The sequence below is a fragment of the Amyelois transitella genome, chromosome 4 (assembly GCF_032362555.1).
Source record: "Amyelois transitella isolate CPQ chromosome 4, ilAmyTran1.1, whole genome shotgun sequence".
Taxonomy (NCBI): Eukaryota; Metazoa; Arthropoda; class Insecta; order Lepidoptera; family Pyralidae; genus Amyelois; species Amyelois transitella.
Genome location: NC_083507.1, coordinates 5,593,643 through 5,619,349, shown reverse-complemented (window position 1 = coordinate 5,619,349; position 25,707 = coordinate 5,593,643). Strand labels below are relative to the sequence as shown.

At 34.2% G+C, this 25,707-nt stretch overlaps 1 protein-coding gene across 2 annotated transcripts in view; it reads left to right on the top strand.

Annotated features, from left to right (window-relative positions):
• The window catches only part of LOC106138721 (uncharacterized), a 77,874-nt gene that overhangs the window by 33,138 nt on the left and 19,029 nt on the right, over nt 1-25,707 (top strand). For both annotated transcript variants that reach the window (XM_013339978.2, XM_013339977.2), the window contains 8 exons: nt 918-960; nt 13,469-13,559; nt 14,138-14,270; nt 20,957-21,047; nt 22,085-22,252; nt 23,322-23,450; nt 23,992-24,120; nt 25,047-25,272. In XM_013339978.2, coding sequence (XP_013195432.1) covers nt 13,493-13,559; nt 14,138-14,270; nt 20,957-21,047; nt 22,085-22,252; nt 23,322-23,450; nt 23,992-24,120; nt 25,047-25,272 — 943 coding nt within the window. In that variant the 5' untranslated portion in view covers nt 918-960; nt 13,469-13,492. The remainder of the gene's footprint in view (nt 1-917; nt 961-13,468; nt 13,560-14,137; nt 14,271-20,956; nt 21,048-22,084; nt 22,253-23,321; nt 23,451-23,991; nt 24,121-25,046; nt 25,273-25,707) is intronic.

Here is a 25,707-nt window from a genome sequence, read left to right as displayed (position 1 = left end):
TTTTTTATTCATTATTTGTGTTTTGATTGAGTTGGGTATTTTACCAGAATGAACGGTTAGCTTTAAATAAAGAATTTATTCGATGTTAATATATGTTAATCTATCTATTGACACTTGTATATTAACGCGAAAATAAATTATCGGTTCGCGATAGAGGTGCCAAAATATTGGTCTTACAAATTCCACATTCACTTTATGGCCATCATTAAAGTTTTATTTACATATAACAGTGATACGTACTGGTTAGTTGCGCTCATTCCATTCGTAAAAAATGTCTATACCTAGTTATTTATAAGAAAGAAAAACTTTTACTTACTAATTTATGTAATTACGATATTGTTGTCAATTCATAATAAGTTTATAAACTTAGTATTAGTTGTATCAAAAGCCCATTTGTCGTTGCGTTCGTAAATTAGTAAAAAAGTTATCATAATAGGTATTAGAAGAATTGAAAAGAGTAGATGTAGACTAAAATTGCGACCATGTTCAACTTACGGGCGATTTGTATCTATTTTTCATATACTACTGACAGTCTTTTACACACTGACAGTGCAATTTGGAACACGTAGAAAGTGTGATTACACTAATTGAGAAGCACGCACAGTTCCGGTTAATTGATTCAAACGATGATCGCTGATAAGTTTTACATGAGAGATGGGTGTCAAAGATATTGTAGTATTTAACACGCTTGAAGTTATCGCTATAAAAATATAATAAGATTCGACCAAATTAACTAATAAATAGATTAATAAAACGGTATTTGTTTACTCTCATATCTCTTTAATCATATTAGAAACAATCGTGTTTTTTGTCTTAAATATATAATGATAGGAAATTTGCCTCTACGGACGTAACATAATTATCCATTCTAGATTTGAATTCTCCGTTCTCATTAAATGTTTATTTCTTTGTTACAGGATTAGATTCCTGAGTCCACGGACATTGGATTGTAAGAAAGAGGTAAGCTTAAACCTTTGTTTGATGAATGGATCTTGTCTCTCTAAATCAAGTGAATGTTTGTCGTGAAAGTGGTTAAGGACAGCGCAGGACTCTGCTCCGATACTATAACCCGTGGGACGCCTGTGAACTTTGCTCCTTAGATCTTTTTGTACCGACCACGTCTAATACTAGACTATTGCATGAATATAACCACTATACAAAAAGACATGAGGTTCACTACAAAATCTATCTTATAGTCACAATTTTAGAATATAATTTCTTTTATCACGTTTCCGATTTAACTCGCTATCCAATCTGAGTTATAAATACGGCATCACTAACGGCATGATTTACCGATATTAAATTTGCACAGGTGAATCTTTTGTTATTTAGATTGATAGAAGGAAAATCAACGTGTTTTAAAGTGAAAGTAATAAATCGATGAAGTGCTTGAATGATTTTGATTTTGTTGTCGGTTGAATATATTCCGTCTATATTTAGGCTAGAGAACAAAAAATAATCACTTTCTTTATAAGGTGTGATGGAATGAGCGAAAGTAATTGAATATACGAGTATTTTTAATGCAAAAAATACATGAATAGGTATTAATGGAATTATAACTTTTTACCGTAGTTTTAATTCGGGCTCTTGAGCACCGTTTGTTTATTTGACAGATTTATGAATTTTATTGTTGAGTTGTTCCTGTAACAAAGTGTTAAAGATGTTGCTGAGGATCATTTGATCTTGTATTCAGCAATGTCATCTAGATGACTGACGGAATTTTTGGAGTAAAATTTGACTTACTTTATTCAACATAAAGTGGAATTAAAAAAAGTAATTCTAAATATTCTATATATTTTAAAGTTGTGTTCGGCCTTTATTATGCCCACAACTATTAAACTTTCATTTGTGAGCTTTTAGAAAGGTGCCTCCTTGTAACGTTGTCTTTTCCGAGAATTGTATTGTAAGTACAATAATATCCAACCACCGGCTGTTTGCAAATAAGTGGTTATTGAGATGTTACACGCGAACTCCTGTAAGCATGAGTGACAGCTGACAGCGCACCTACCTCCGCACTGGCCCACCGCCGCGGGTCAAAGAAAATTCTTCGATCTCACATATAATGTTGAAACCCAATTGCCATGTAATAAAGATAATGTGTGAAATCATTAAAGACACTGTTTGTCTACAAATATTATGTATTTTAGCGGTAATGATGCCGTTTTGCTTTGAAAAGGACACGTTTTGTACGAACTATTCTTTTATGTAAACAAAAGTTAACAAAGAAATTATATTTAGCTTGTGTCTATATATGAGTTTTCAAACTATTATTTGCTAACAAGAGAATATTAAGTGGTAAATGTATGTAGTTCTTATAAGCTATGCTAACTTTGTGCGCACAAAAATCCAAATGTTTGAACTGACGGTAAAATACTTAGTACCCAGAAAACGTCTTGACATTGCTAAGCATTCTCAATGTCGCCGTACTGAGAAAACAGGGGCTAATTAAACTTAGAGGTATTATCATGATGAGAGTGTCTTACAATTAAGCGGAGTAAAGGCCTAATCGCTTTCCCCGCCATCTAGTAGCTGAACCCCGGGAACGCGTGACCGACGCGCGGCGGTGTTTACTCGGATTCCAGGCGATCCCACACGCTTCCCTGTTGCTGCCTTTTCTTGTCTGAGATCTTTATAACGGTGGAGGTCATCATCATTCGTGTATGTTAAAGGAACTTCTTGTTCGCATTAGTGTGAGCATTATAATAACAGTTCCCTTTTAGGATGTCCTCCTGAGTTAGTTAGACCTCCCCGATGTATCAAGCCAAGATATCTCGGTCTTAACACGATCATTCGGACTTGTCGTAGGCTAAAATTGCATGTTTACTTTATATAATGTATTGACTAAATGAGCACGTAAATTTTTGTTCTGGATGCTTGTTTTGATGGATAATAGGATAGAATACATAGGGTTCATAAAGTTATAACAATAAATTTATCCTAAGCTTATGCTAAGGTAATGTACAACAAGCGGTAGGTATTGGTGCTAATTAAAAATTATTGTCAGCTTCTTAATATATCTTCAAGTTATTTAGATCGATTTGCCGTAAAATGTTTAATTTTTATGATGAGAAAACAAGTACAATAATAAAATAAATAAAGCATAGGCGGATGGAAGAACAGGATCAAACCAAGAATGCACTTTTTGCGTTGTTGGATGTAGGTACAAACATTCCGAGCTAACAATACTAACGAAGAGATTTCTGCCCAGTTTACGAGCGGGTCGTTATATTGTGGTATTCGAGAACACCTGTCTTCTACAAAGTGTGATTGATCTCATAAATAATTCTATTTATTTTGAATTGACAGCATTATATGGTTATTATCAATAGTACAAGTGCTCGTATCTCGATTTAGACTGAGAATAGTTCGTATGTGTAAAGACAAATATATTTTCTTCCTTTTCAGAGAAAACATTTATAACCAATAATATCAATCATAATGCCAAAGCAAATATTACATATTTTCTGTTCATTGGATTATTTAAAAATATATATTTAGTATAGTATAGTAGTACTTAAAATATCTAATGTAATTACCTAGCACGGTTATAAATCAACTTGTATGACTAACCGCATATTAATCCCATTTTGAGTAGAAACTGACCTAATTAGGATGATAAGTACATATATGCAATAAACAGCAAAAACGTTAATACAAGACACGTACTTTCTCTCACAGATTTCCATAAGTAATTCACTTATTGGAAAAGATTAATTATCTCAGTCATCTTCATTTATGGATTTAATCAGGTGTAATGATAATCCATCACAGTCAACACCCGCAATATGTTCGTATTAACTTTACTGATTGCTTCGATTCCAAATAGCTTCTTTTAGAGCACTCTGTATAATGTTTGCTTTTTCCCGACTAGTCGGACAAGTCTGCGGCGCCTACTAACGACGTCTTGCATTCATTACTTTTTGCCGTAAGACACGAGCCTCCTCTATGAGAAAAATTATTTAGTTTAGATAGTTTGATAAGTCAGTGAGACTGTCTGAGTTAGCATTCACAGATTTTTTAGGAGGAAACCTATATACTTATACAATTTATGTCATGTGAAGTTATTTGCACATCTTTGCGTATTCTTAGTTCCAGTTAAGTTCCAAACATGAAGTTTCATTTGAATGAAAAGGAAAAAGTACGACATTAATAGGTTAAATCAATAATTAAATTTTAATTACAGATAGTCATAATGACATACGAATTATTTCGTTAATTCCGACTCAAGTGAGGCGTTAGGGAAAAGCCAGTTAATGAATATTCTATCCCGGCAATTTTTATTTATTCCCTTGAGTGTCATCTATTTCATTGGGGCTAGTATGACAAGGAATTAACATAATGACAATATTCTCATGCATTTGTTAACTTTAGACCCAAGTTAATTTTAAATGCAAACAATTTTGTTTTGTTTTTATTTCGCTGTCTCCTTTCTGTACAAGTGGCATTGTCTCATCTTATTTATTAGCGGGTAATTACATACACTGCAGGAATTCTGAATCTTATCGTAGATTATACTTTATTCACTTTTATTTTACCAAGTAAATTAAACGTTAAAAGAATCGTATTTTGAAACTGCATTCCTTTCTCTAAGCACAGTTTAAAAAAATAATCTAGTTGTATGAGAAGTTCTAAGGTTAAAAGTTTAAGGGATCTGCTTGCAAAATACATATAGAAATATGATTTGACGAAGTGCTTGAATGTATTATTTTCATAAATAAATTTTCTTTTGCTATTAAATACTTCTTCTTAGCGTTAATCTCCGTTACATCCGCAAGTTTCTGAAGAGGAGCTCAGAGTGTACCATTGACTATGATCCTCAATGGGTTGCCGTTAAAGTACTTTTAACTTTGAAATATATTTTTTATTAAAAATACATAAAAATATTTTTTTTTATATTTGCAATAATAATTACAAACGTTAAGACCCTCGACATCCGTTTGCAGTTGGGCAATTAGAAAACATGACGTGTTCTGCGAATAAAAAAACAAAGGTTTAATTAAATAATATTTTATCTTGATTAACACATCCGCTCTCGCCTGTGTCTTCGTCCGGTTGCGCGGGCGCAGTCGACATCGTCTTCCAAGCGACAGCTACACGGTACAGCCTTTGCATTTTACATTCCCACACCGTATAGATAGTCTAACACGCGATCCTGTTTTAGTGAGCTCAATAAATCACTAAGTACGTATTTACATTTGTGCGTTAGTTAAGATTGAGACAGAGATGAACGAGACTCCGAGAATTATACGAGTATGTCGTTAAAGTGGAAGCACTGTACAGTGCAGAACCAAAGATAACTTTTAACTGCCCTTTCGTTAGCTAGAGTTCATTCTAATTTAACGAAACTTATTCAAAGAAAGTTTTGGAATGTTGAAAGTGATGAATGAGCAAAATTGCCGGCAGCAAAATTTTGAATGCATAAGTAACCGCCTTACATTAATTACCTTACAAAAAATGTGCATACTATTGTACTAATATTAAATTATTACATATAGCTTCAGTCCTTAAATAAATGAGATAGAATGATATTTATAATGCAGCCAAATTTATGCTTCAGACCTTGATATGCTTAACGTATCTGGTAAATGAGTTGGGTAGTAAAGTCACGTCTCACGTCTTAGATAAATCAGATTTATCTAAAGTCTTACTCTTATTTCTCAAAGGTTTCCTCAAAGGATTGTATCTCTAGCAAAACCTGGGTAAAAACCGGTACGGTAGCCGCGGACATGTTTGATATGACTGCAGACGGTCGCTAAGGAGAATACACGCAATCACGCCTGAAAAAACGCATAAACCAAGCTGTAGTAATCAATTCTTAATAATTACAATGTGATGGGAAATTGTATGTATTCTCGTGTGAGATTATACTTAATTTAAATATTTTTTTGCAATACCTGGAGAAGTAAGAAGTAAAAGTGATTAACAGTACAGTAATTTCATCGTTCATATTTGAAATATACATACACATAATCACGTCTGTATCCCTTGCGGGGTCGACAGAGCCAACAGTTTTGAAAAAACTGAAGGGCCTCGTTCAGGTGTTTGGCTTAGTGGTATAAATTCAAATGGACAAGTTGCTAGTCCATCGCCTTAAAGAAGAATCCCAAGTATTTAAGCCTATCTCTTAGCCGTCTTTTACCACATCCATGGAAAAAAGATGGAATGGTACTATTCTTTTTTCTATTAGTGCCGACAACCAAATGTCACTAACGAATAAAAATAATGGAGGTATTGATATAATATAAATTTATGTTTTGTCTTAAAAAAAAGTTTTGCATAAAGACATTTGTAAAACTTATAGGTAACTAAATTTGATTTGTTTGATGTTCATATTAAAGTATACTATCATGGTCAAAAAATTCAAAACCTTCGTGTGAAATTGTGAAATATCAGACACATTGTGTGCATCTATAAAACTCATAAAAAGATATTACGAAATATCACTGCTATAAAAAACTTCGTAAAACCCGATTCAGTATTAAAACTCGTCGGAAGTTTCAAGTTCATAAGGGTTCCGTGCATTTCTTAGAAAGGCTATAACACCAAAATAATGGTGACCATTATTATAAGCAAGAGCATAATAAAGATTTTAATGCAGTCGGAATATGTGATAGAAGTACAGATACTGAAACAATATAGCGGTCAGTCGCAACACAATATAATCTCGGAGTCACACAATGGCAGAGAGCTATGTGCCACACAAGTGGAGTTATGAGCATTAAGATCTTTTGATGTACCCGCGCCGGCTCGGGTCAAAGGTTCACACGTGCTTATCCGCCTAGATTCAGGATCAAGCTTACATAAATAATAAACAGCCATCTTAATATTTGCTTGGATGTTGATGATCTTTGGATTGCATTTATTATATTAATTTTGTTCGTACTATCGTCTCTTTTCCCTCTAACAAAGCAAAGCATGCAGTAACATATTATGTGACGCTGGTAGGATGAAGTATGCCTTTGTAAGTTCAAAAGTGTGTAAGTGAAGTGTAACCGCATATTGAAATGTGTGGTCACAATTTACAATTTAGAGTTTCTTTTTAGGAAGTCATTATATTCGCCACATACGCATGCATGACATATAAAAAGAAACGGTTTTTTTAATGTCTTGAGAGCAAACCCGGAGGGAAAAAATTATAAACTATTAAAAAAAATATTTACTAGAAGCTTTAAAGCCTCCTGGTTCTTAGCAGTTACTTTGATGCGCTCGTAATTCTTTAGATTCGAAAAGTTTAAATCCGTATGACACAAGCAGCAGTAACGTCACAGTGAGCCGAACTTGATCGCGATAACGGTATCGTGCCTGCGCCAGCGCATCGACGTAAATTAATAATAAAGCAGAAAGCACCACGCATTTTAACGCACGACAAATAATTCGTCTCGAAAGGCGTCAATCCCGTCACAGATATTTGTCGAAACTATTTTTAAACTTGCCTATACAAATCCAAAGCAATTGCATCATTATTTTGTCAACTAGTTTTTGTTTGCATAATTTACTGTGTAAGTTTTACACACTTTTATTATGATCAGTAGAGGACGTTCGCCTGCATGTATTTCTGGAAATGATTTGCGGGAAATATGTGGTGTAAATAAGAAAGGATACTAATGCACTTCTACACCACGTATGGAACCTACATTCTTGCCAAATTTCAAAAAGTGCGGTTTGGTCTGTGCATTGATACGAGTATGTCATTGAGTCAATCCTGTTTTATATAAATAGATGTATAATGCAATGCTTATATGCCTATATAGTGTATAAAGGCAAACATATGATTCACTTCTATAGTTTGTGTATTCTGTAAAGAGCGGCTCGCGCTCACCGGCACGCGAGACAATGCGTGTGAGCAAGCCGACAGGTTGCTCGCCTGACCCAATTATCTGTTCCAACTGGGCCGTCTGTTTTCGAATGCGTGTGAATTCACCTTCGTGAAAGTATCATTATCATTGCTCTGATTTTTTAAAAACTGATCCTTTTTGAAATGTTCTTTTTTTGGAATGGAACGGCCGTGTGAGTTTAAGATTACTTATATTGTAAGTATTGGTTCTGTCAAAACCGTATGGGATACAGAGGCTCTGTATGTATGCAAAGTAATAAAATATTGTAAAATAATTAAATTTATCAACCTGGAAGTAATTAAGCGCTTTCTCTAGTTATACAGAGTTATTGGTCCATGATTTCATGAACTGTAGTATTCATCAATCAATTTGTGTGCAAGATTTCCTATGCAAGAGTAAGTTGGACATCATTAGTTATATGCACTTGATTTAGTCGATGATAACTCCTTTTGATATAAACTTAGTTGCATTGGAATTCGAAAGTTTTTAATCGGTGACTGTTGTCGAGCCGCTAGGATTCGAATCTGGTCATAATTAACTCGTTACAGGTTTTTTAATCCTGTTCGCCGGTTGAAGATGAATAAGTATTTGATCGAGCCAATTATCACATCCTTTAAATAGTTAAAGATTAGTGGAGGGTCGTACTCTGATAAATAAGCTCAATGCATTTAAATTGTCTTTTAATATCAAAACACTTATAACTCTTTACTAATCGTTGTGCTGAAGTACCTACGTTAATTTTGAGAATAGCCTTCTACTATTATTACTACTAAGTAATGGAACTTCACTTTATATAAAATTGCAAAAAACAAAATACTCTTCAAAATATTGGGATACAATACATATGGGATATAAAAATCAGCTAATATTTACATTTATTCTTGTTTCTCTCAATGACATTGATCACTCAAGTCATTCACTCACATCGAATTTCATGATGAATATCTTTGATTGAATAGCAGAACAATGGATTGTTATTCCTTAGATGAGAATCCGTCCGCAATAGCCTTTCACATGACATTAAAACCTTTATAAGCAAATAGCGAACAGGAAATGTAAACTGTGGGTAATTGTATTGTAATGGCCTTTACTTGAATAATTGCAGAGGTCCGATATTGAAATTACTGCCTACTAATCCAAAGGCGGTATGGGAATGCAGATGCATTGTGTGCGTGGTGAAAAATAGTATGTAGTGCACCACGCTCGATTAGTAGATAATTAATAATTGTATATGGTTGGACTTACGATGCATTAGTAACGGTAAGAATATCGCATTAATGTAATCATATAACCATTCATTTGGTGGAAACGATTTCAAGAATTGAGTGTCTCGTACACAAAATTCTTACTAGCGGTTTTTCAACTCTAGAGGTTACTTTGTGTCAGAGGGTAAAATAGATCAAATACAAGAACAGGTACAGTTACTTAACAGTAGTAATAAATAAAAATAAAATAGATGTAACAATAGCCACGAAGCTACAGTTAAAAGTAAAGTTTGTAAGTATTATTATAAATTTATTTGGGAGCTTTCAGTTAGGTAGCACAACAACGACCGCCTACAGCGATGGGAATGTTAAGATCTATGAATTCGTGTACACCGTTAAATTGAACAATTTGTAGAGGCACACGGTGGCTGCTTCCCACTGCGACACGGTGCGCGCCTCCTGATATAACTGTTACTCTGATTACGTGACATATGAATATCGTCACATACTAATTACACGTCACGTTACTCTGCGCTGGGTCCCGTTGGTGTGCGATGTCACGTCACAGACAAATCACGATAAAATGAGGCGCACTGTGTTATTACAGTCTACAGCTACGCCCTGTATTCACCCGACTATGTACACATGTGCCTTCCGTGAAATTCTTATAAAACACTTAATAAAACACGTGCATTGTTATGAAAGCTCTAATAACTTTCTATATTGAATCACACACACATGCCACGACATTTTTCCTTAAGTCAGAACCAAAAGTCACAACACTCAAACACTACATTTAGCTGGATAGCTTAATGATGAAAGAGAGATTCAAATTTTGTATTTATGCGATAATTAAAATTTTGGAATATTGCTACTTCTTATTTGTTATTTGTGAATTTATATTCATAAATGTCGCCTTTCCGCCGTCCCGGACAGACCACATCTCTTTACTTTCCACAATCCCCGCATACTTTATCCACATTCCTAACTCTCTGTATGCAAGGTCGTCGGTTTCGGATACCCTTGACTTGATCTTTTGCTATAATTTCCCCGATTTGATCAAGGTACGTACGTAAGGTGAATGAAACAAAAAAATCACCAAATAGTAATTTGGGCTTAGAGCCATAGGGGCTACCATCTCTTACCGCGTTGCTCTAAGGTTTTGGGCAATAAAAAGTTTACAATGTCCATTTCTTGAGATAGAGGGCTAGGAATGCTATTGATGCGAATTTTCCGCTCATTCATTTTCTCAGTCCGGTGATTTCGGGTGAATCTACATCTGGAATTCCAACGTGGTGAACAAAGCATCAATTACCGAAATGAGAACAAGGGTTCCGCTGTTAGACCGTCACGGCGTCGATAGTGTACTCGTATTTTATGGGTGAACTAACTGTTTCACACCTTCCACAGTTTAGCATATCAAGTCTTGTTGGAAATGTCAGCAAATGGTAATGCCGCTGGCGTATTCCAAATTCAAATAGTTTTCTTGTGCACATGGAAACTTTGAGAGTTAACTGAATTTGCATTTAACATCTTTAAATCTAAATTCGGTAAACTCTGCATTTCCTGAATTGTTTTGTAAGTCTAATTATGTAGAAAATTTTTAATCTTATAATGTTTTATGAAGTTGTTTGTGAAACATTTATTAAAATATTCTTCTAAATAAATTGAGATATTGCTATTTAAATACTATTACATTTGTAACATCTTGGTTTGTTATGCCATTAAATTACCTGTTCCGGTCCATTTCACGTCGTATTTCTAAAAAGTTATATACATATATGAGTATATTATTAGTAAATTAAGATAACTCGTTGATCGAAACCTAACGGTATTTTGATGGGTCTATTCCCGCAATGTAAATGTATTCTGGAAATTTCTTTTCATTAAGAATTTGTCAAAATGTACCTTGTTTCATCTTATTTACGTAATACCTTTATCGAAATGGCTGTCTTAATAAATTATAGTAGTTAAGTTAACTAGGGACAAGTTTCAGAAAAAGCTGACTCCTGAGAAAACAACCTAAATTACTATAGCGGTATTTTCATATAAATAACCATTTGTTTTATGATTTTGTAAAACCACAACTCACTATCTCTAATTATTCCAATTGCTTCATTCCAAGGATATTTATTAACATTAAACCAATTGATAAACCGCCACAGTTCACTGATTACCTTATAACCCAAAATCCATAGCTTTGAATCCCATTGAAAATAAACTAAAGCGCCCTTAGGTAAAGAATGAATGAGCTTGAAAAGTTAGTTTGATCTTGGTCTTTATGTGCTTATCGTGAGGAAGGGGTAAACCCATAAAGGTAGGTAGGTAGTCAAAAGTTACTGTGGTTCTTAGTAACTTTTGACTCTATATAATAATACAAGACCTCTCTTCATAAATCTATGAAGAAGTCGATTAATTAGCATTAAACACGACGTTAAATATGTGCTTCTTTTATTCGGCTCGTTTATTGAAGCATGAATATGAATTCATTGAAAGGTGTTCACTCATTGGGAACATGAATACAAATCAAAATACATATTCTTTGATTCAAATACATCATGCGACTCAACAATAAGTACACTTTCTCGGTTACAAATAATCATTCATTCCGTTTGATAAAAGGCTCAGTGAAAGCGATATTGCGATGCAAAAAAAGTAAATGAAAATTCGTGTCACTGACTTTCCTATTAGCCCTCGTCTGAGGTTAGTACTGGCCCGCATTCTGTTGGGAGTTGCAAAACTATGTTATTTTATAAATACTTGTAGCTATCCTTCTTGCTGTGTCTTAAATAATGAAGGTCAGCAGTTATCAACGCAGTCTGTGCTTTAGATACAGCTGAATGTGGTATATTTAGTGTAGGTTTATAATAAAGAAGTATTTCATTATATGTATTTTGTCATCTTTTTAACCCATTAAGTCTGCCAATTGTATTTTATAAATTGACAATAAAGAATAAATAAAAATAAAGTTGGAACTAACACATACAAGATGACCATTTACATACTTCCACTTTACTTGTATTGTAATATTTTTGTAGTTCATACTTCTTCTAGATTGTAGAATTTTCCGTGATCATAAATTTTGCAATTTATTTTTCCAGATTTCACGCGATTCGCTTAGTGGCAAGTTGCTAGCCCTGAACAGTTCAGTCTTTTCAAGACTGTTGGCTCTATCTACCCCAGAAGGGATACATACGTGGCTATATGTAGTAATTCCATATATCCTACTTCTTCTTTAGAACAATTTGCAAGCACGGTCTCTACTAGGTGATTGCACCCAATTACCATAATTTTGTCATTACTCAATTCGTGATGAATTCACAGCCATTGTCTGTAATTGAAATTGATAGTCGGTTTCACTTTTTACCTACTTTTTAAAATTTGGCACTTAGCATTATTTGCCTTTGTTTTATACAAAATTGTTGATAAACATAACCTGACCTACTATGAAATAGGTATGCTGCATTATATAATAATGTTATTTACATACCGGAATACATTACAATAATATCTTAGTAACTTATTTGAAGGATTTTTTTAATATCGAATAGTCTCAGGGATTTTCATATTAAAATGAAATTGTTTTTTTATATGTCGGTTAATAATTAAATAAATATACGAAAATGTCGAAATTATTTAGTTCTCAATCTTACAAAATTATACTCCCACAGTGTAAGTTAAGGACATCAACGCATTTACAGTAGTAACTTTTGACAAATTTTAACCTTCATTATACAATCTGTAACTTTATAAAATTAGTAATCATAGCATTAAAATGTATAGCTCACTAAAATATTAACCTCAAAAATATATATTTTTGCATATCATTATAAATCTGTTTAGATATCACAATAAGATATGCATAAAATAATTAAGTGTGTCTTTGACCAGTTCCCAGCTTTCGCTTTTCTTATACTCACAAAGTATCAGGTTCTCCTTTGTCTCATCAGAGGACTATGCGCTATTCAACGCGACCTTTGCTAACTATTTGTACTTTTTATCCAACTTTCTACCATTGATCGCGTATTTTTATTTGTCCGATACCAAGCGGCTTCGGCGCGGTCGCTGTCAACAATTTATCGTTGTAGATCTTATCTTTTTGTTTAAATATGAGAATCAAATTAAAACTATTTCTTTTGTCAGGGGTTAACTTTCACAAAATGATAAGTATTTATTGGATATAATAAAACTGTAACGCGGATATACGGTGATAAATTGATTTGTACAAATAAATAAAATATAGCGGTATCCTTATTGCGTTTACCAAAATACCAATAGTATAAATTTTTGCAGTCTATAAAACGGCAGTAGAGTCAATTTAATAAAGACTATTATTGCGTGTCTGATTTACTTCGACTCACAGGTCTTTCTTGCGTCTTGAAATTAAATTTGGCAGGAAAATAAAATAAATGCAGGTCATTTTTTCAGTTTGGTGCCCCAGCGCGCGGCGGCATGAAGGGCGAAGCGCTGCGCCTGGCGCGGCTAGCGTTCTTCCTACTACAATGCTCATGTGTTTTAAGTAAGTGCCATTTTTCATTTACATAATTATAAAGGTCTTACTTGTAAGGAATATGGAGCTTTAAAAGAATGCAAATTAATTAATTTGCTGTGTGGTTGCCGGCATTTTGCAGAAAAATTTCTATGGTCTGTACGGGACTCAAAAAAAAGTACTTCCTATGAATGTTGTTAAGAGTGACTAAGGGTATAGGCAAATTCGTCTGGTGCAGTTGATACCATGATCTTTTATGGGTTAGATTATCCTGTAAAGATTGCGGCGATCAGACGGTAGTCGATTCGTGTAGAATCCTGTCTTACCCAACCCAGAATTATTTTCAAAAGATCCTGTTTCTTAGAGGTGAGAATGTAACCAAGAGCAACCGCCAGGGAGAAAAAGAACAATAAAATTGCAAAAAAAATCTTGAAATGTGTATTTCTTGATTCTGGGGTCCATTGAAGCGTAGGTAGGTTAAATTGTAAAAAGGTTACGACAATTGTACTTTTCATACAAATAATGTATTTATTGTTATCTCTTATAACGGGAGTAAAAGTATCGTACTTTAATTTCGTCAATTTACTGACAATTTGTTTGTGTTTCAGGTCGGATCGCCTTCGAGAAGTTAACGGACGTTGACTTCACGGGCACGGCGTACTACACGGTGCGGAATCTGTCTCTCTACGAGTGCCAGGGGTGGTGTCGAGAGGAGCCTGACTGCCAAGCAGCCTCTTTCAGGTACATACATACATATAAAATGATAATATGTACTGACTCTGTACTTAAAATGTATTAAAAAAAAATTAAGATGGAAATCTATTAAGAACCTAGATGTTTCAAATCGAAGTAATAGTAAAATGTGATTTTACTATAACTTCGATTTGGATACAGTTTTTTCAGATGTGTCAAGCTACTAATTTCAAAACTTGAAATAATTAAATAAATTGAACGAAATATTTTATTTTGTACCGGCGGCAGAGCAGCAGGCATAATCTAGTTAAAACACATAAAAGATTTCGAGTGCCAATGATAATTAATAAATCGGAAAATCAATTTAAACATCCGCTAATAAAAAAAAAAACCACTACAGACTTAGTTCTCGATTCTCGCATCTGACCCACTGAATTTCGCATCGAGCTACGAATATTGATACTTGTTCGAAGACTGATTCGTCATTGTCTGATTGATCACGAAACAAATAAAAATCAACGTGTCGTATCTAACTGGCATCACGATGCTAACCCAGATGCCTTTGATAAGAAATCGGAGTGACGTGAAGATTCACTAATTCGGAGGGCGATGGGGCATTGGGAGAAATCTGGCATAGCATTCTGAGACATATCGAAGAATATATAGGTACAAGAGTTTTATAACGTCATGAGGATCGCCTCACATCTCTCTGAACAGTTAGATTTAAAACTTTGTGATCAAGGTGTAAAAGAAGACGAGGTCGTATCTTACATATTAACAGAGTAGGTGGAAAACATATTAAAAAGCAAGATCAGAAATCGAACCATAAGCTCAAAAAATTAAGAATGAAAAAGATAGACAGATAGCTGAATAACTAGTAAATTCCTTATATTTCTAGAAGTTTTTGTTCTGTACATTGACATGGTCATTAGCGAAGATTCAATTAAATTTCACAGTTCCCATGACTTATGTGGAAAGTCAGAAAATGTATGAATGAGAATCAGCAAGTTTTATGGCTTTGCGGTTAGGTCAATAGCAGTAAATGTATATTAGATGCAATGAAAACGTTTGAATGTTCTTGTATTTTTTAGATATGAAGATTTCTTTCCATGTGTGGGAAACATGTTGTCCATTGAAGATTTTTGGAACGAAATTTGATTTGAATAATGAACGAAGTATACATTATTATGAGTTTTGTACTTACACACAACTTTGTAATGTTTTCTGTTCACTTCTTATAATTTGAATCTGAGGCGTTCACAAAAATACCCAAATACTTATGTAATTCTTATGTAAATTATTTGTTTAAAATACGATTTTTTTTGGAGACTGCAAGTTGAACTCGTACATAACTCACAGTACTAAGCTCGGACAGGGAATGTGTGTCAGTCAGTCATACGTCCCCACAGCATTCCAATGACACGGTCTTGGCTAATAACAATGTGACTGGAGAACTGCAGCCACAAACCGTGTAAAAGCGGAAACCGACCTCGCCGCGCTCCAAATTGGATAACAGTAAAAGTGATCGCATACGTCTTCAATAGATTTGCCGGATGGACCATTTCCGAGCTGATAGTTTTCATGATTCGCGGTTCGGTGGGATTCTTCAATTAGTTGTTTCGTCTGTTCTAGTTCTGAACAATTGAAATGCAGCATTATCACTTTCATTACGGATAAGCTGTAAGTTTAGATTCTTTTGATTGTTATGTCTCACAAAATCTGTCCCTTGACATTTTGAAACCCCTTTTAGCAAGAGTCTATCGCAAGGGCTATCCAATCACTAAGTACTTATGTATTCACTCTCAGATACAGTTTCGAATCATTTAATTATTCATCATTAGTCATTTAGTCAACAAACGTATTATTTTAACTGATATCAAGTATAAATTAGAGTATATCAGTTCGATTCCGTAAAATCTTAATTACTTATACTTAGTATAAGTACGGCCTTTCAGTAAACATGACTCATCTGTTTTTCTCCATGTGCAGCCAATTATTATGATAACAGTTGCCGTGTAATGCAAAAAATCTAATTGCATTAAGATGAAGTGAGGCGTATAACAGTATTAAGATGCTAGTTAGATTCCTCGAAATCAATTTGAACGGGATCGAACGAAAATCAATTCGGTATTCAATTAAACGAGACGGAACTTTCCCGCGCTTTGAAACTAGCATTGTACTATCTCGAATCAATCTGTCCAGACAAATACAGATCTGACAAAAGAATGGCATTGATGTGATGGTAATAATCGGCAATGTTCTGTTCAAGACGCAACAATCACTGAATGATTATTTCTGATACGCATGCTGGTTGTACTCGTAATAATGTGTGCTTCCTTTTGGTGCTTTAGTTGGTATTCATATTCATTACTACGAATATAACATAGACTTGTCTCTAAGACTACACACCAAGTAAACTAGCTAATAAAACAAATTCAAATATCCTAGCATGCTACGAAGTTCTTGATCATGATTTGCTTTCTCCTTTTGTTTTATTAAGTATTCGACTTTAAAGCAAAAGTCAACGAAATCACGCACTAGACGTCTAAATGTTCATCAAATTTTGAACTCTGATATCTCGTTGTGATCGAATCTTTGCGATATAATCTGATCACGAATGATGAACTCCTAACTGTTGTAGTCATTTGTCATTATTTTAAAATGCATTTTCAATGAACGAAGACTTCTATTTTGTGGAGTATAACAGTTTTCGAAAATAAAATTGCGGTTCTCTAAGAAATTTTAATTTCCTTATAGTTGTTGTAAGTGAAGATTAAACTAGGTGCAATAAATTTATACGAATCAAATCTCCGCCTACTTTAGAAATAGCGCATCTGTCATCGTAACTAGCCATTAAAGCTATGTTCGAAAATATTTAAAAGTATTTAGAGAGTAAGATCAAATTGTAGATAAATCAAAGGCTACTTACAGTTTCCTACGTCTTCGGGTGATTGATGTTATATGCGTGCAAGCGCCACCTAACGGAAAATGTAGCTGTTCTGAGGTGGATGCATGTATCGTAATAATCATAAATAGACTGGTCTACCATTCAAAGTGGCTCATTTTATTGGGTTGCGGATATGCTGCAAAGGCTTATGAGTGATTAATGCATTACAGTCTTCATGTTTCCTTTTGGATCTAGTGGAAGATATATCCTCTGGAATAAATAGACCCTTTTTGTGTATTATTATTTATTTTGTAGTGTTATATTATTTTTCTGACAAAACTGAAGTACCATTTAACCATTTATTAAGTTTAAGGTCTTCATTAAAGCTTTTAATTGACACGTTAATTTAGTATTTGTGCATTACAATATTAAATAATTTGTAAAATTTAAATAATATTTTTCATTTGATCACAGAGATATTTATTATTTTTCTGATTAAAATTCAACAGTTATAACCATTATATATACAGTACATTGCAGTCATTAACGTCAAATATATGGAAAAAGTTTCTAGGCAGTGTACAACATTTTATGCATGCTTTATTGTTATAATTGTAGCTACCTCGATTTTGGCGAAAGAAAGTAGAATAACAATTATCACCTACCTTAGTATTGTAATACGTCGACCTACAAAAGACCGTGATGTACGGAATCAATATTAATGCCGACAAAAAGTAGGGAACGGCTTCCTGTCATTATTAAAACTTTCAATTTTCGTTGTTTTACTTTTGCTATTATTAGACCTCTATTGTTTATGGTACGATAGATTCATGCCATTGCTAATTATATACTTATACTTAACAATCTAAACTACTATACAAGATTTTTAAGAGGTTTTTAAGGGAGTTATCTAGTTTGTTAGTCTACTTTTAGACTATGGGCGAGTTACAAGTTGTCACCATCTGAATCTCAGCTCCATCATTAGGCTATCCAGCTGAACGTGACCTGTCAATATTTTCTAAGCTATTGGCTATGTCTACCCCGTAATAGAAAAATATAAATTAAGGTAGTTTACCGAAGAAATTCGTTTAGCTTTCTTTCCACAAAATGTACGTCGTATTGCACTATTAATCTTCTTTAGATTTATCTTTGTAATTGTCGAATATGTATAATGCCGGCGGCGCATTTGTCAGTGTTTCTCTATTTACTATGATTAATGCTCGCGATCAAATCGGACCAACCTTAAAATACATGTTTATTGTATCACTGATCAATTCACATCTAATACCGATACTCATCTTCGGTTTAATTGCATCTTTAATGGCATCGCAGTTGGAAAGATTTATTACGATTTGTGAAATCATCATGGAATTTTGTGTAATTAGTCTACTTAAGGTATATGAGCCCTTTGAATGAGTATTTGTTTTGTTTTCGTTGTTATTGTGTTTAACGAGTTTATTAAGTAACAAGTTTTGATGTGGCATGTGTGTTTTGGAGACAAAACTTATCGGAAACTAACCTTTTTCTCAATAGGTAGTTAATTCCTCTAGCGCAGTAGAGTGACACCATTTTTCCGCTTGTGACTTGTACTTAACATTGTTTCTACAAAAGTTCATCAAAACGTTTCACCCATATCTATGTCAAAACACGCTTCAGGCATACGCTCTTTCACTCTGCCCTTTTAGCCTACTTATTGAAAGATGCTTGTTTTATGTAAATTCTGTCAGGGAATGCATAATTTAAGGTAAAAGTAAACGCCCTCGGGGTTTTCATTAGTGCCCTATAAATCTTAGAAAAGTAATTTACAAAGTCCCTGTAAACTTATAAGATGAATAAAATACGATATTAAAACTCGTTGAACGGTAAACCGTTCTCCGTTATCTGCAGCTAAGTGTAACGCGGTGCATTCTCGATGTCACTTAATAGAACTAATGCAACCGCAGCCTGGCTCTAAATACTAACATTGCCTTACTTTGATCTACTCGAGCAAACATTCCTATGGTTCAAGACGCATACAGAATAGGTCGATGAATGATTGATTATTACATTGAGTTGGCTCTAATATACCGTGTAGTTGACACTAATATACTATATATATATATATATATACATATGTATACAGAACTATGTTTTAAATATTTTCTTTTAAACGATATACGATTTTTAAGTACAAAGAAAATTCATAAACAAATAAATGAAAATATATACACTTCTTTTCATCTTTTGTAAGTCTAAGAATTGTTAAATGTTTTTACGAAACGCAACATGAATATTCAAGGAGTTAGTTCTAGTTTTAACTCTGGGCACAATACATATCAATACCAGAATATTTATTTGCATTTGTGCAGGCGGAATAAAATTTAAAAAAGTAAATTTAGATGTGGTTTCCTGGCAGACTAATGCAATTACGAAGCATGACGCCACTTCAATTAGGGAATACGGGGATAATCACACTGCACGGCATTGAAGTCATTAAAATGCAGTATCTTTCGTCATCTAGGCTAGCTAGCTTAATAGTAACCGCACGTTAGGTTATACTCGTAAAAGCCTGCAGCGATGCTGTTTCTTTTATTCCTATCATAAAATGTGCTATCCTTAGGCACAGGATGCCATAATTATGATAGGCGCGTCTGATTAGATAGTCTTTGTGACTCGATGCTAAATATAGAATTAAAAATAAAAACTTAAAGAGCAGGTTTAGATATCAGGTGTAGTATCAAGTTTAGCAAATGCTTTTTACAATATCACATGTGTTTCTGTGAAGCTAGTGCTGGCTATTGTATCAGTCCTCTTAACTGACTTAAAAAAAAAGTAAGTAGTTAAGTTCTCAGTTCGTCGCGTTGTCTGTTTTTCAAAACTATTTTTAGTTGCAATACTAAAACATATTATATTTTATCAGATTAGTTTACAGTTTAAATTCAAGCAAGAAAATAAAGTATTTATGAAAAGAAAGGGCTTTATATATACATATATTAAAATATGATAAATGGGTAGCATTAGCTTAACGCATTTTTTCTTTTTTTCAAATAACGTTGTGAAATTTATGAGAAAATTGCCATGCACTTATTTATCCCACTTTAAAATTATTATCTACGAGTTCCTCTAAACAATATCGAGTTGAATAGACGATTGCGAAGTGCATCTTGCGAATTTCCAGCCGCCAGTTATTTCCTGGTGCAATGATCTATACTCTATGTCTCGTCTCGATCGCAATTTCCTCGTTCCGACATTGGGGTCATGACGATCTAGAGCAATTTGTAATTACTTTTTTACTAAGAAAATCCTTAACCTAATTTTGAACTTACATGGATGTCGTAAATGCGTCTAAGGGATAGGCTTATAAACTTGGGCTTCTTCTTGTAAGCGCTGAGCTAGCAAACTGTCACTATTTGAATTTCAATTCCATCAGCGGAACCTGGTCTTTCAACTCTGTCAATCCCCGTCAGGGATATAGATGTGATATTATGGATGTATGTGTATGTAAATATTGAAGAAGAGGGCACTGTTAGACAAAAAATAATAACTTAACCTTATTTCAATGTTAGGAGTAAAGTAACCCGGTATAGTTTTGGTTCAACTTATAGAGAATGCCTTATGGCATTAGGTTCACTTCATTCATCATCATCATTTTAGGTGCAATACATTTTAAATAAATATATATGAACTGAGAATATTGTAAGAACATCTGTCTGATTTGTTGCTGTTCTCTTCACTGTACTTAGTTTATTGTAATCTTTTTCTATTCATTGTTGCATCCGTATACTTTACATTTTAACGCCAGGGGCTAGCAGTACAGTGAAGTGCTTATGTCATTATTTATTTAATTGAAATGGGTTATTTTTTGCAGTTTCGTGCTAAATCCGCTGACTCCGGTGCAAGAGACGCGGTGCCTGCTTCAGAATGACACTCAAGCTAACAACCCCATGGCCACGCCGCAGGTACAACCCACACCGGCTATTTACAAAATAGTTGACTTATCTATAATAAGACTGAATGAATAGTTGCGACGAATAGGCTGGCGAGCCTAGCCGACGGCCATTCATTTGTGTAAGATTGTCAGGGAGAATGCTCAAGCTGTCCAATTTACTTAAATGTAAATGCTTTGCTATACATTCAACTAATTTATTGCAAAGTTAATAAGGTTAAGAGTATCTAGTTAAGTATTTTGCGCAGTGCTTTTACTAAAAGCTTTTACGTGGCCATCTTAGATACGCTAGTCAGATAAATGAGAACGAGATAAACTGATGTAATCTAATTTACTCTAAGACCAGTCATGTTTAAATCCTGTAAAATTAAAATCTTCATGCCTGAGCTCAGTTTAGAATTAGTATTTAAGTAAATTAAGTACATAATATTAATGGAATTGCAAAGATAACATGCAGTCTAACGAGTTATCAGATAGCGCAATGTGCAAATCGAATGAATTCATAAATGATATTATGAATATACAATAGTCTATGATATCCTAGTATAACACAGATCATTGATGAAACACAATGAGAAAAGAACTTGTTGAATGAATACTGGAGTTTACAATTCAATTTATATGTTCATGTGCTGTTTAATGGCCAAATAAATCTCTAGTTAGATAACGGCAGCATTCCCCGATACTGCCAATTAGTTGGCAGCTGAGATAGGATTAACAATTCAGATTAAATCGGTCAACCGGTGGTAGGGAAAACTAGGAACAGGTAGCGTAACTGTTCAGCGAGAGAGTTTAATCGATTTAAGGCTAATGAATATCTTCGTAATGTTAAAGGTTGCTGCGTTACGCTCCTACTTATATTTAGGGACTTCAGAAAAATAGGTCTGAGTTAAATGTGCTTATGACTTGTATATTGTAAATAACCCAGATTTAGCTAGCCCAAAGTAAGGTCCTATGGAAAACTAATTCAACGATACTTTATTTTCTTCAACATTTTTATAGATTAAAGAACTATTCAAGTTTTTTTCACAAATAACTTATGTTACCCAGCGTTCAGTGAACACATACTACATGGTAAAGCTGCAAGTGCGTACGGAGAGCGTGTGCCTGCGGCCGTGGGCGTTCGAGCGCGTCCCGGGCAAGTCTCTGCGGGGCCTGGACAACACCATCATTTACACCTCCACCAAGGAGGCCTGCCTCGCTGCCTGTCTAAACGAGGTGACTACTGGAATTTCTATAGCTAATTTTGATTATCTTTAATGTTTGTGATAATATTATTGCAATATTAACATTCTTCTCCCGTACAGTGGATAGATAAACTTGCCGATAATTTATGTCAAGGTGATAAATTAATACATTTTTGGCCGAGGTTTCAACGCTTGGTTTGTGCTAGGCAGACTTGAATTCGGGAATATATGTATTTCGGGGAAATTTATACTAAATCTTTAGGTACCTACTACTTTCGCCACATACAATTTTCTGCCTAACGCAAATAGTCGTATTTTTATTAGAAATTAAATATATACTTAACATAGGTACTTTACGAAAAATAAGAAGTTTTCTAGTTGGTGTTGAAGCTGATAGTCCATTACATCATTTATTGTCTGTCAAAGGCTAACTTACATCCCAAGTAACTACTTGGGATGTAGTAAGTTAGCCTTAACTTAACTACTTTATCAACTGATAAATGGTCCATTCGCAGAAATAGTAAGAACGGTCAGTATTTTAGATCGTCGTCGAGTCAATGTCGCCTCTGCAACGTAATTTACCGTTTATCTATTCAATTTATATTTTATGGTTTCGCCCTAGTTGGCGTTATTCAAGATATAGGCGAAATGATAGGGGCATGTTTATTACGTCCGGATTACTTTGTTGTAGGCAACGTGGCAATTTTGAAAATCCGTTACAATAATAATTTTAGTACTAGTATTCGAGTTTTAAGGCTTGTTACTGATTGATAGTAGTTTACTTCTCCGTTGATGGGTAACAATAAAATAAGATCGTGGATGGAAACAATAGTTTTTCAACAACTAACAATAGCGTATCGTTTGTTCATTGAAGCCTTAATTTGAAAACAATGATTTACCATTGAAATTACTAATATTCAAAACACGTCAAAATTTTACCCCTTATGACAAGTCTGAGTTATGAAATCATTGCTTAAACGAGTTATATTTAAATAAAGGACCTACTATCGTTGTCCACTGAAAACATGCAACAGTGTGGCGCAATTAGCATATTATTTGTATATAACTCGAAGATATGATGGTAAAAAATATTGTTACAGAAACGGTTTTCGTGTCGGTCTGCGGAGTATGAGTACGGCAGCATGAGATGCGCCCTCAGCGACTCTGACCGCCGCACGGCTCAACATTTTGTGCAACTGGTAGATACGCCTGGGACAGACTATTTTGAGGTTGGTATAATGCTGTTAATTTTTATTGTATTATTTATAGGTCTACCAACCTTATGTAAAGTCGTATTAAGCAAACGGTGCACTGAGCGAGAGAGAGAAGACATAGTCTCATCAACGCCCGTGAAGGTTCACGACCTTCAGTTTTCATAGTGATTTTACTAACAAAGGCTAACCAATGCAGTTCCATACTTAGCTGGCAATGTAAAAGATTCGACGACTAATATAAATATAAATACTTTTATTTTTCTGAATCAATATTTGCACACGTTTTTTCTTCTATTTTCGAAAGTTCAATTCCATTCGCAAACTCGCATACAATGAGAAGAAAGTTAAATTAACCTAAATGGAAATTAAACAAACGAGTAGATCTGGGCCAATTTCCGTACAATGCAATTTGAACATTCAATTACATGGCAGCCGACGCTTCTGAGTAGTTATGGCGTTTCCTAGAAACAATTGCGGCGCTGTACAGCTTTGTTAAATAAACATGTTGACTAGGGTTATTACAAGCAGTTACTTTATTTGTATGTGTGTGGTCCAGAATCTGTGCCTGAAGGCGTCTCAGGCGTGCAAGGGGCAGCGAGTGTTCACAGCGCCCAGGGTCGGCGTAGCGGAGGACAAAGTTGCACAGTACGCGGGACTGCATTATTACACCGACAAAGAACTACAGGTAAGTGGGAAAAACTGTCGCTTCTTGGAATACGTTTCATTGGAAATGTCAATGCGTTTTTCTAACTATTTTAAGATGCCTGCGTCTTTGCGCGATTAAATTAACTCTATGATAGAATTGATAGTTATGTTTCGCTTTTGGTAATCACACTTAGTTTTCATGTCTGCTTTGCTATATTTTTTGAAGCACTAAGATTTATAATGAATGTGAAAAATGTTAATTGTATACTAATAAGATATCTTAATCTTGTTTTAGTTGATGTTTTTAAACTACTTCTGAGAGAGAAGATTAATTAATATAATAACTATGCCCGATTATTATAATAACTATGCCATAAGGTGTTAAACCACTATAAGTTGTTATTCATTTAAAAATTGCTTATTTTTCTTGTTCAGGTTGTTTATAATCGCTCTAGGCGGTTAAAAACAATTTGCGTCCACGAATATGTTACCAGCTCAATTTTTTTTATAAAACGATTGAATAGCCCACGTGCTTTTTAATGCACCTTCGAATAGGATAATAAATTGGATAGCAAAACATCAAGACAGCTCTTTAAGTCTTCAGTTTAAATACTCTTATATTACTTACATGACAGGTAATTTGCATAGCAAGCATTTGTGGGTTATTAAGTTACTCGAAAAGAAGAATAAACAAGGGATGTTGACAGCATGACAGACTTAACAAGGTGAAGAAATAAAAATTAGATTAAGCAGCTCACTTATTTTTTTTACCATAATGAATTCATAATTTTACATTCTTTTTAATTCCTACAATCATGACATGAGAACGTATGAATTTGAACTTGATGTTTAGTCGGGTGAAAATGTACTTAACTCCCATTGGCGTTATTCATATGAATGGAGGCTAGGTTTACCTGAGATTTATGTTTGTAACGTATACATTTAACATATTAATCTTCTGTTCAGGTGACATCAGAAAGTGGTTGTCGTCTCGCCTGCGAGATCGAATCGGAATTCTTGTGCCGATCGTACCTTTACCTGGGTGCTCCTCATTCCACCACTTATAACTGCAGACTGTACCATCTCGATCATCATACCCTACCTGATGGGCCGTCAGCATATTTGAACACGGAACGGCCTCTCATCGACGATGGAGAACCAATCGGAAAATACTTCGAGAACTTCTGTGAGAGTGAGTACTTTTTAGTATATTTTTAATGTTCTATTGTTTTTGCGTGAGTGTTACAGGGGTTAAGACAGAAATATGAAATAAAAACAAATAGAAAGAAGACCTCATGTAATTATAAAAAAGCTGTTTTAAAACAATATTCATTAATTACACAGCAAACAGTTCGCTTCTCATATCCTACGTGAGCGCCCTTTGTGAATAAAAAGAAAATCATATTACGATGCAACTTTTCTTTATGTATAATATCAATAAAATATAGATTTACTTGAAGCCATGTGTTAAAGAATTACACAGAGCGAAACATAAATTAGATATACTTACTCGTAGGGGTATGTTCATAGTTTTAACATCTTAGTAGGTACCTATAATCTGATCGGTACATTATCGCTAAGTGTTCACTTAGTAATGAAATAATAATGCATGGCTTAATCAAAAATG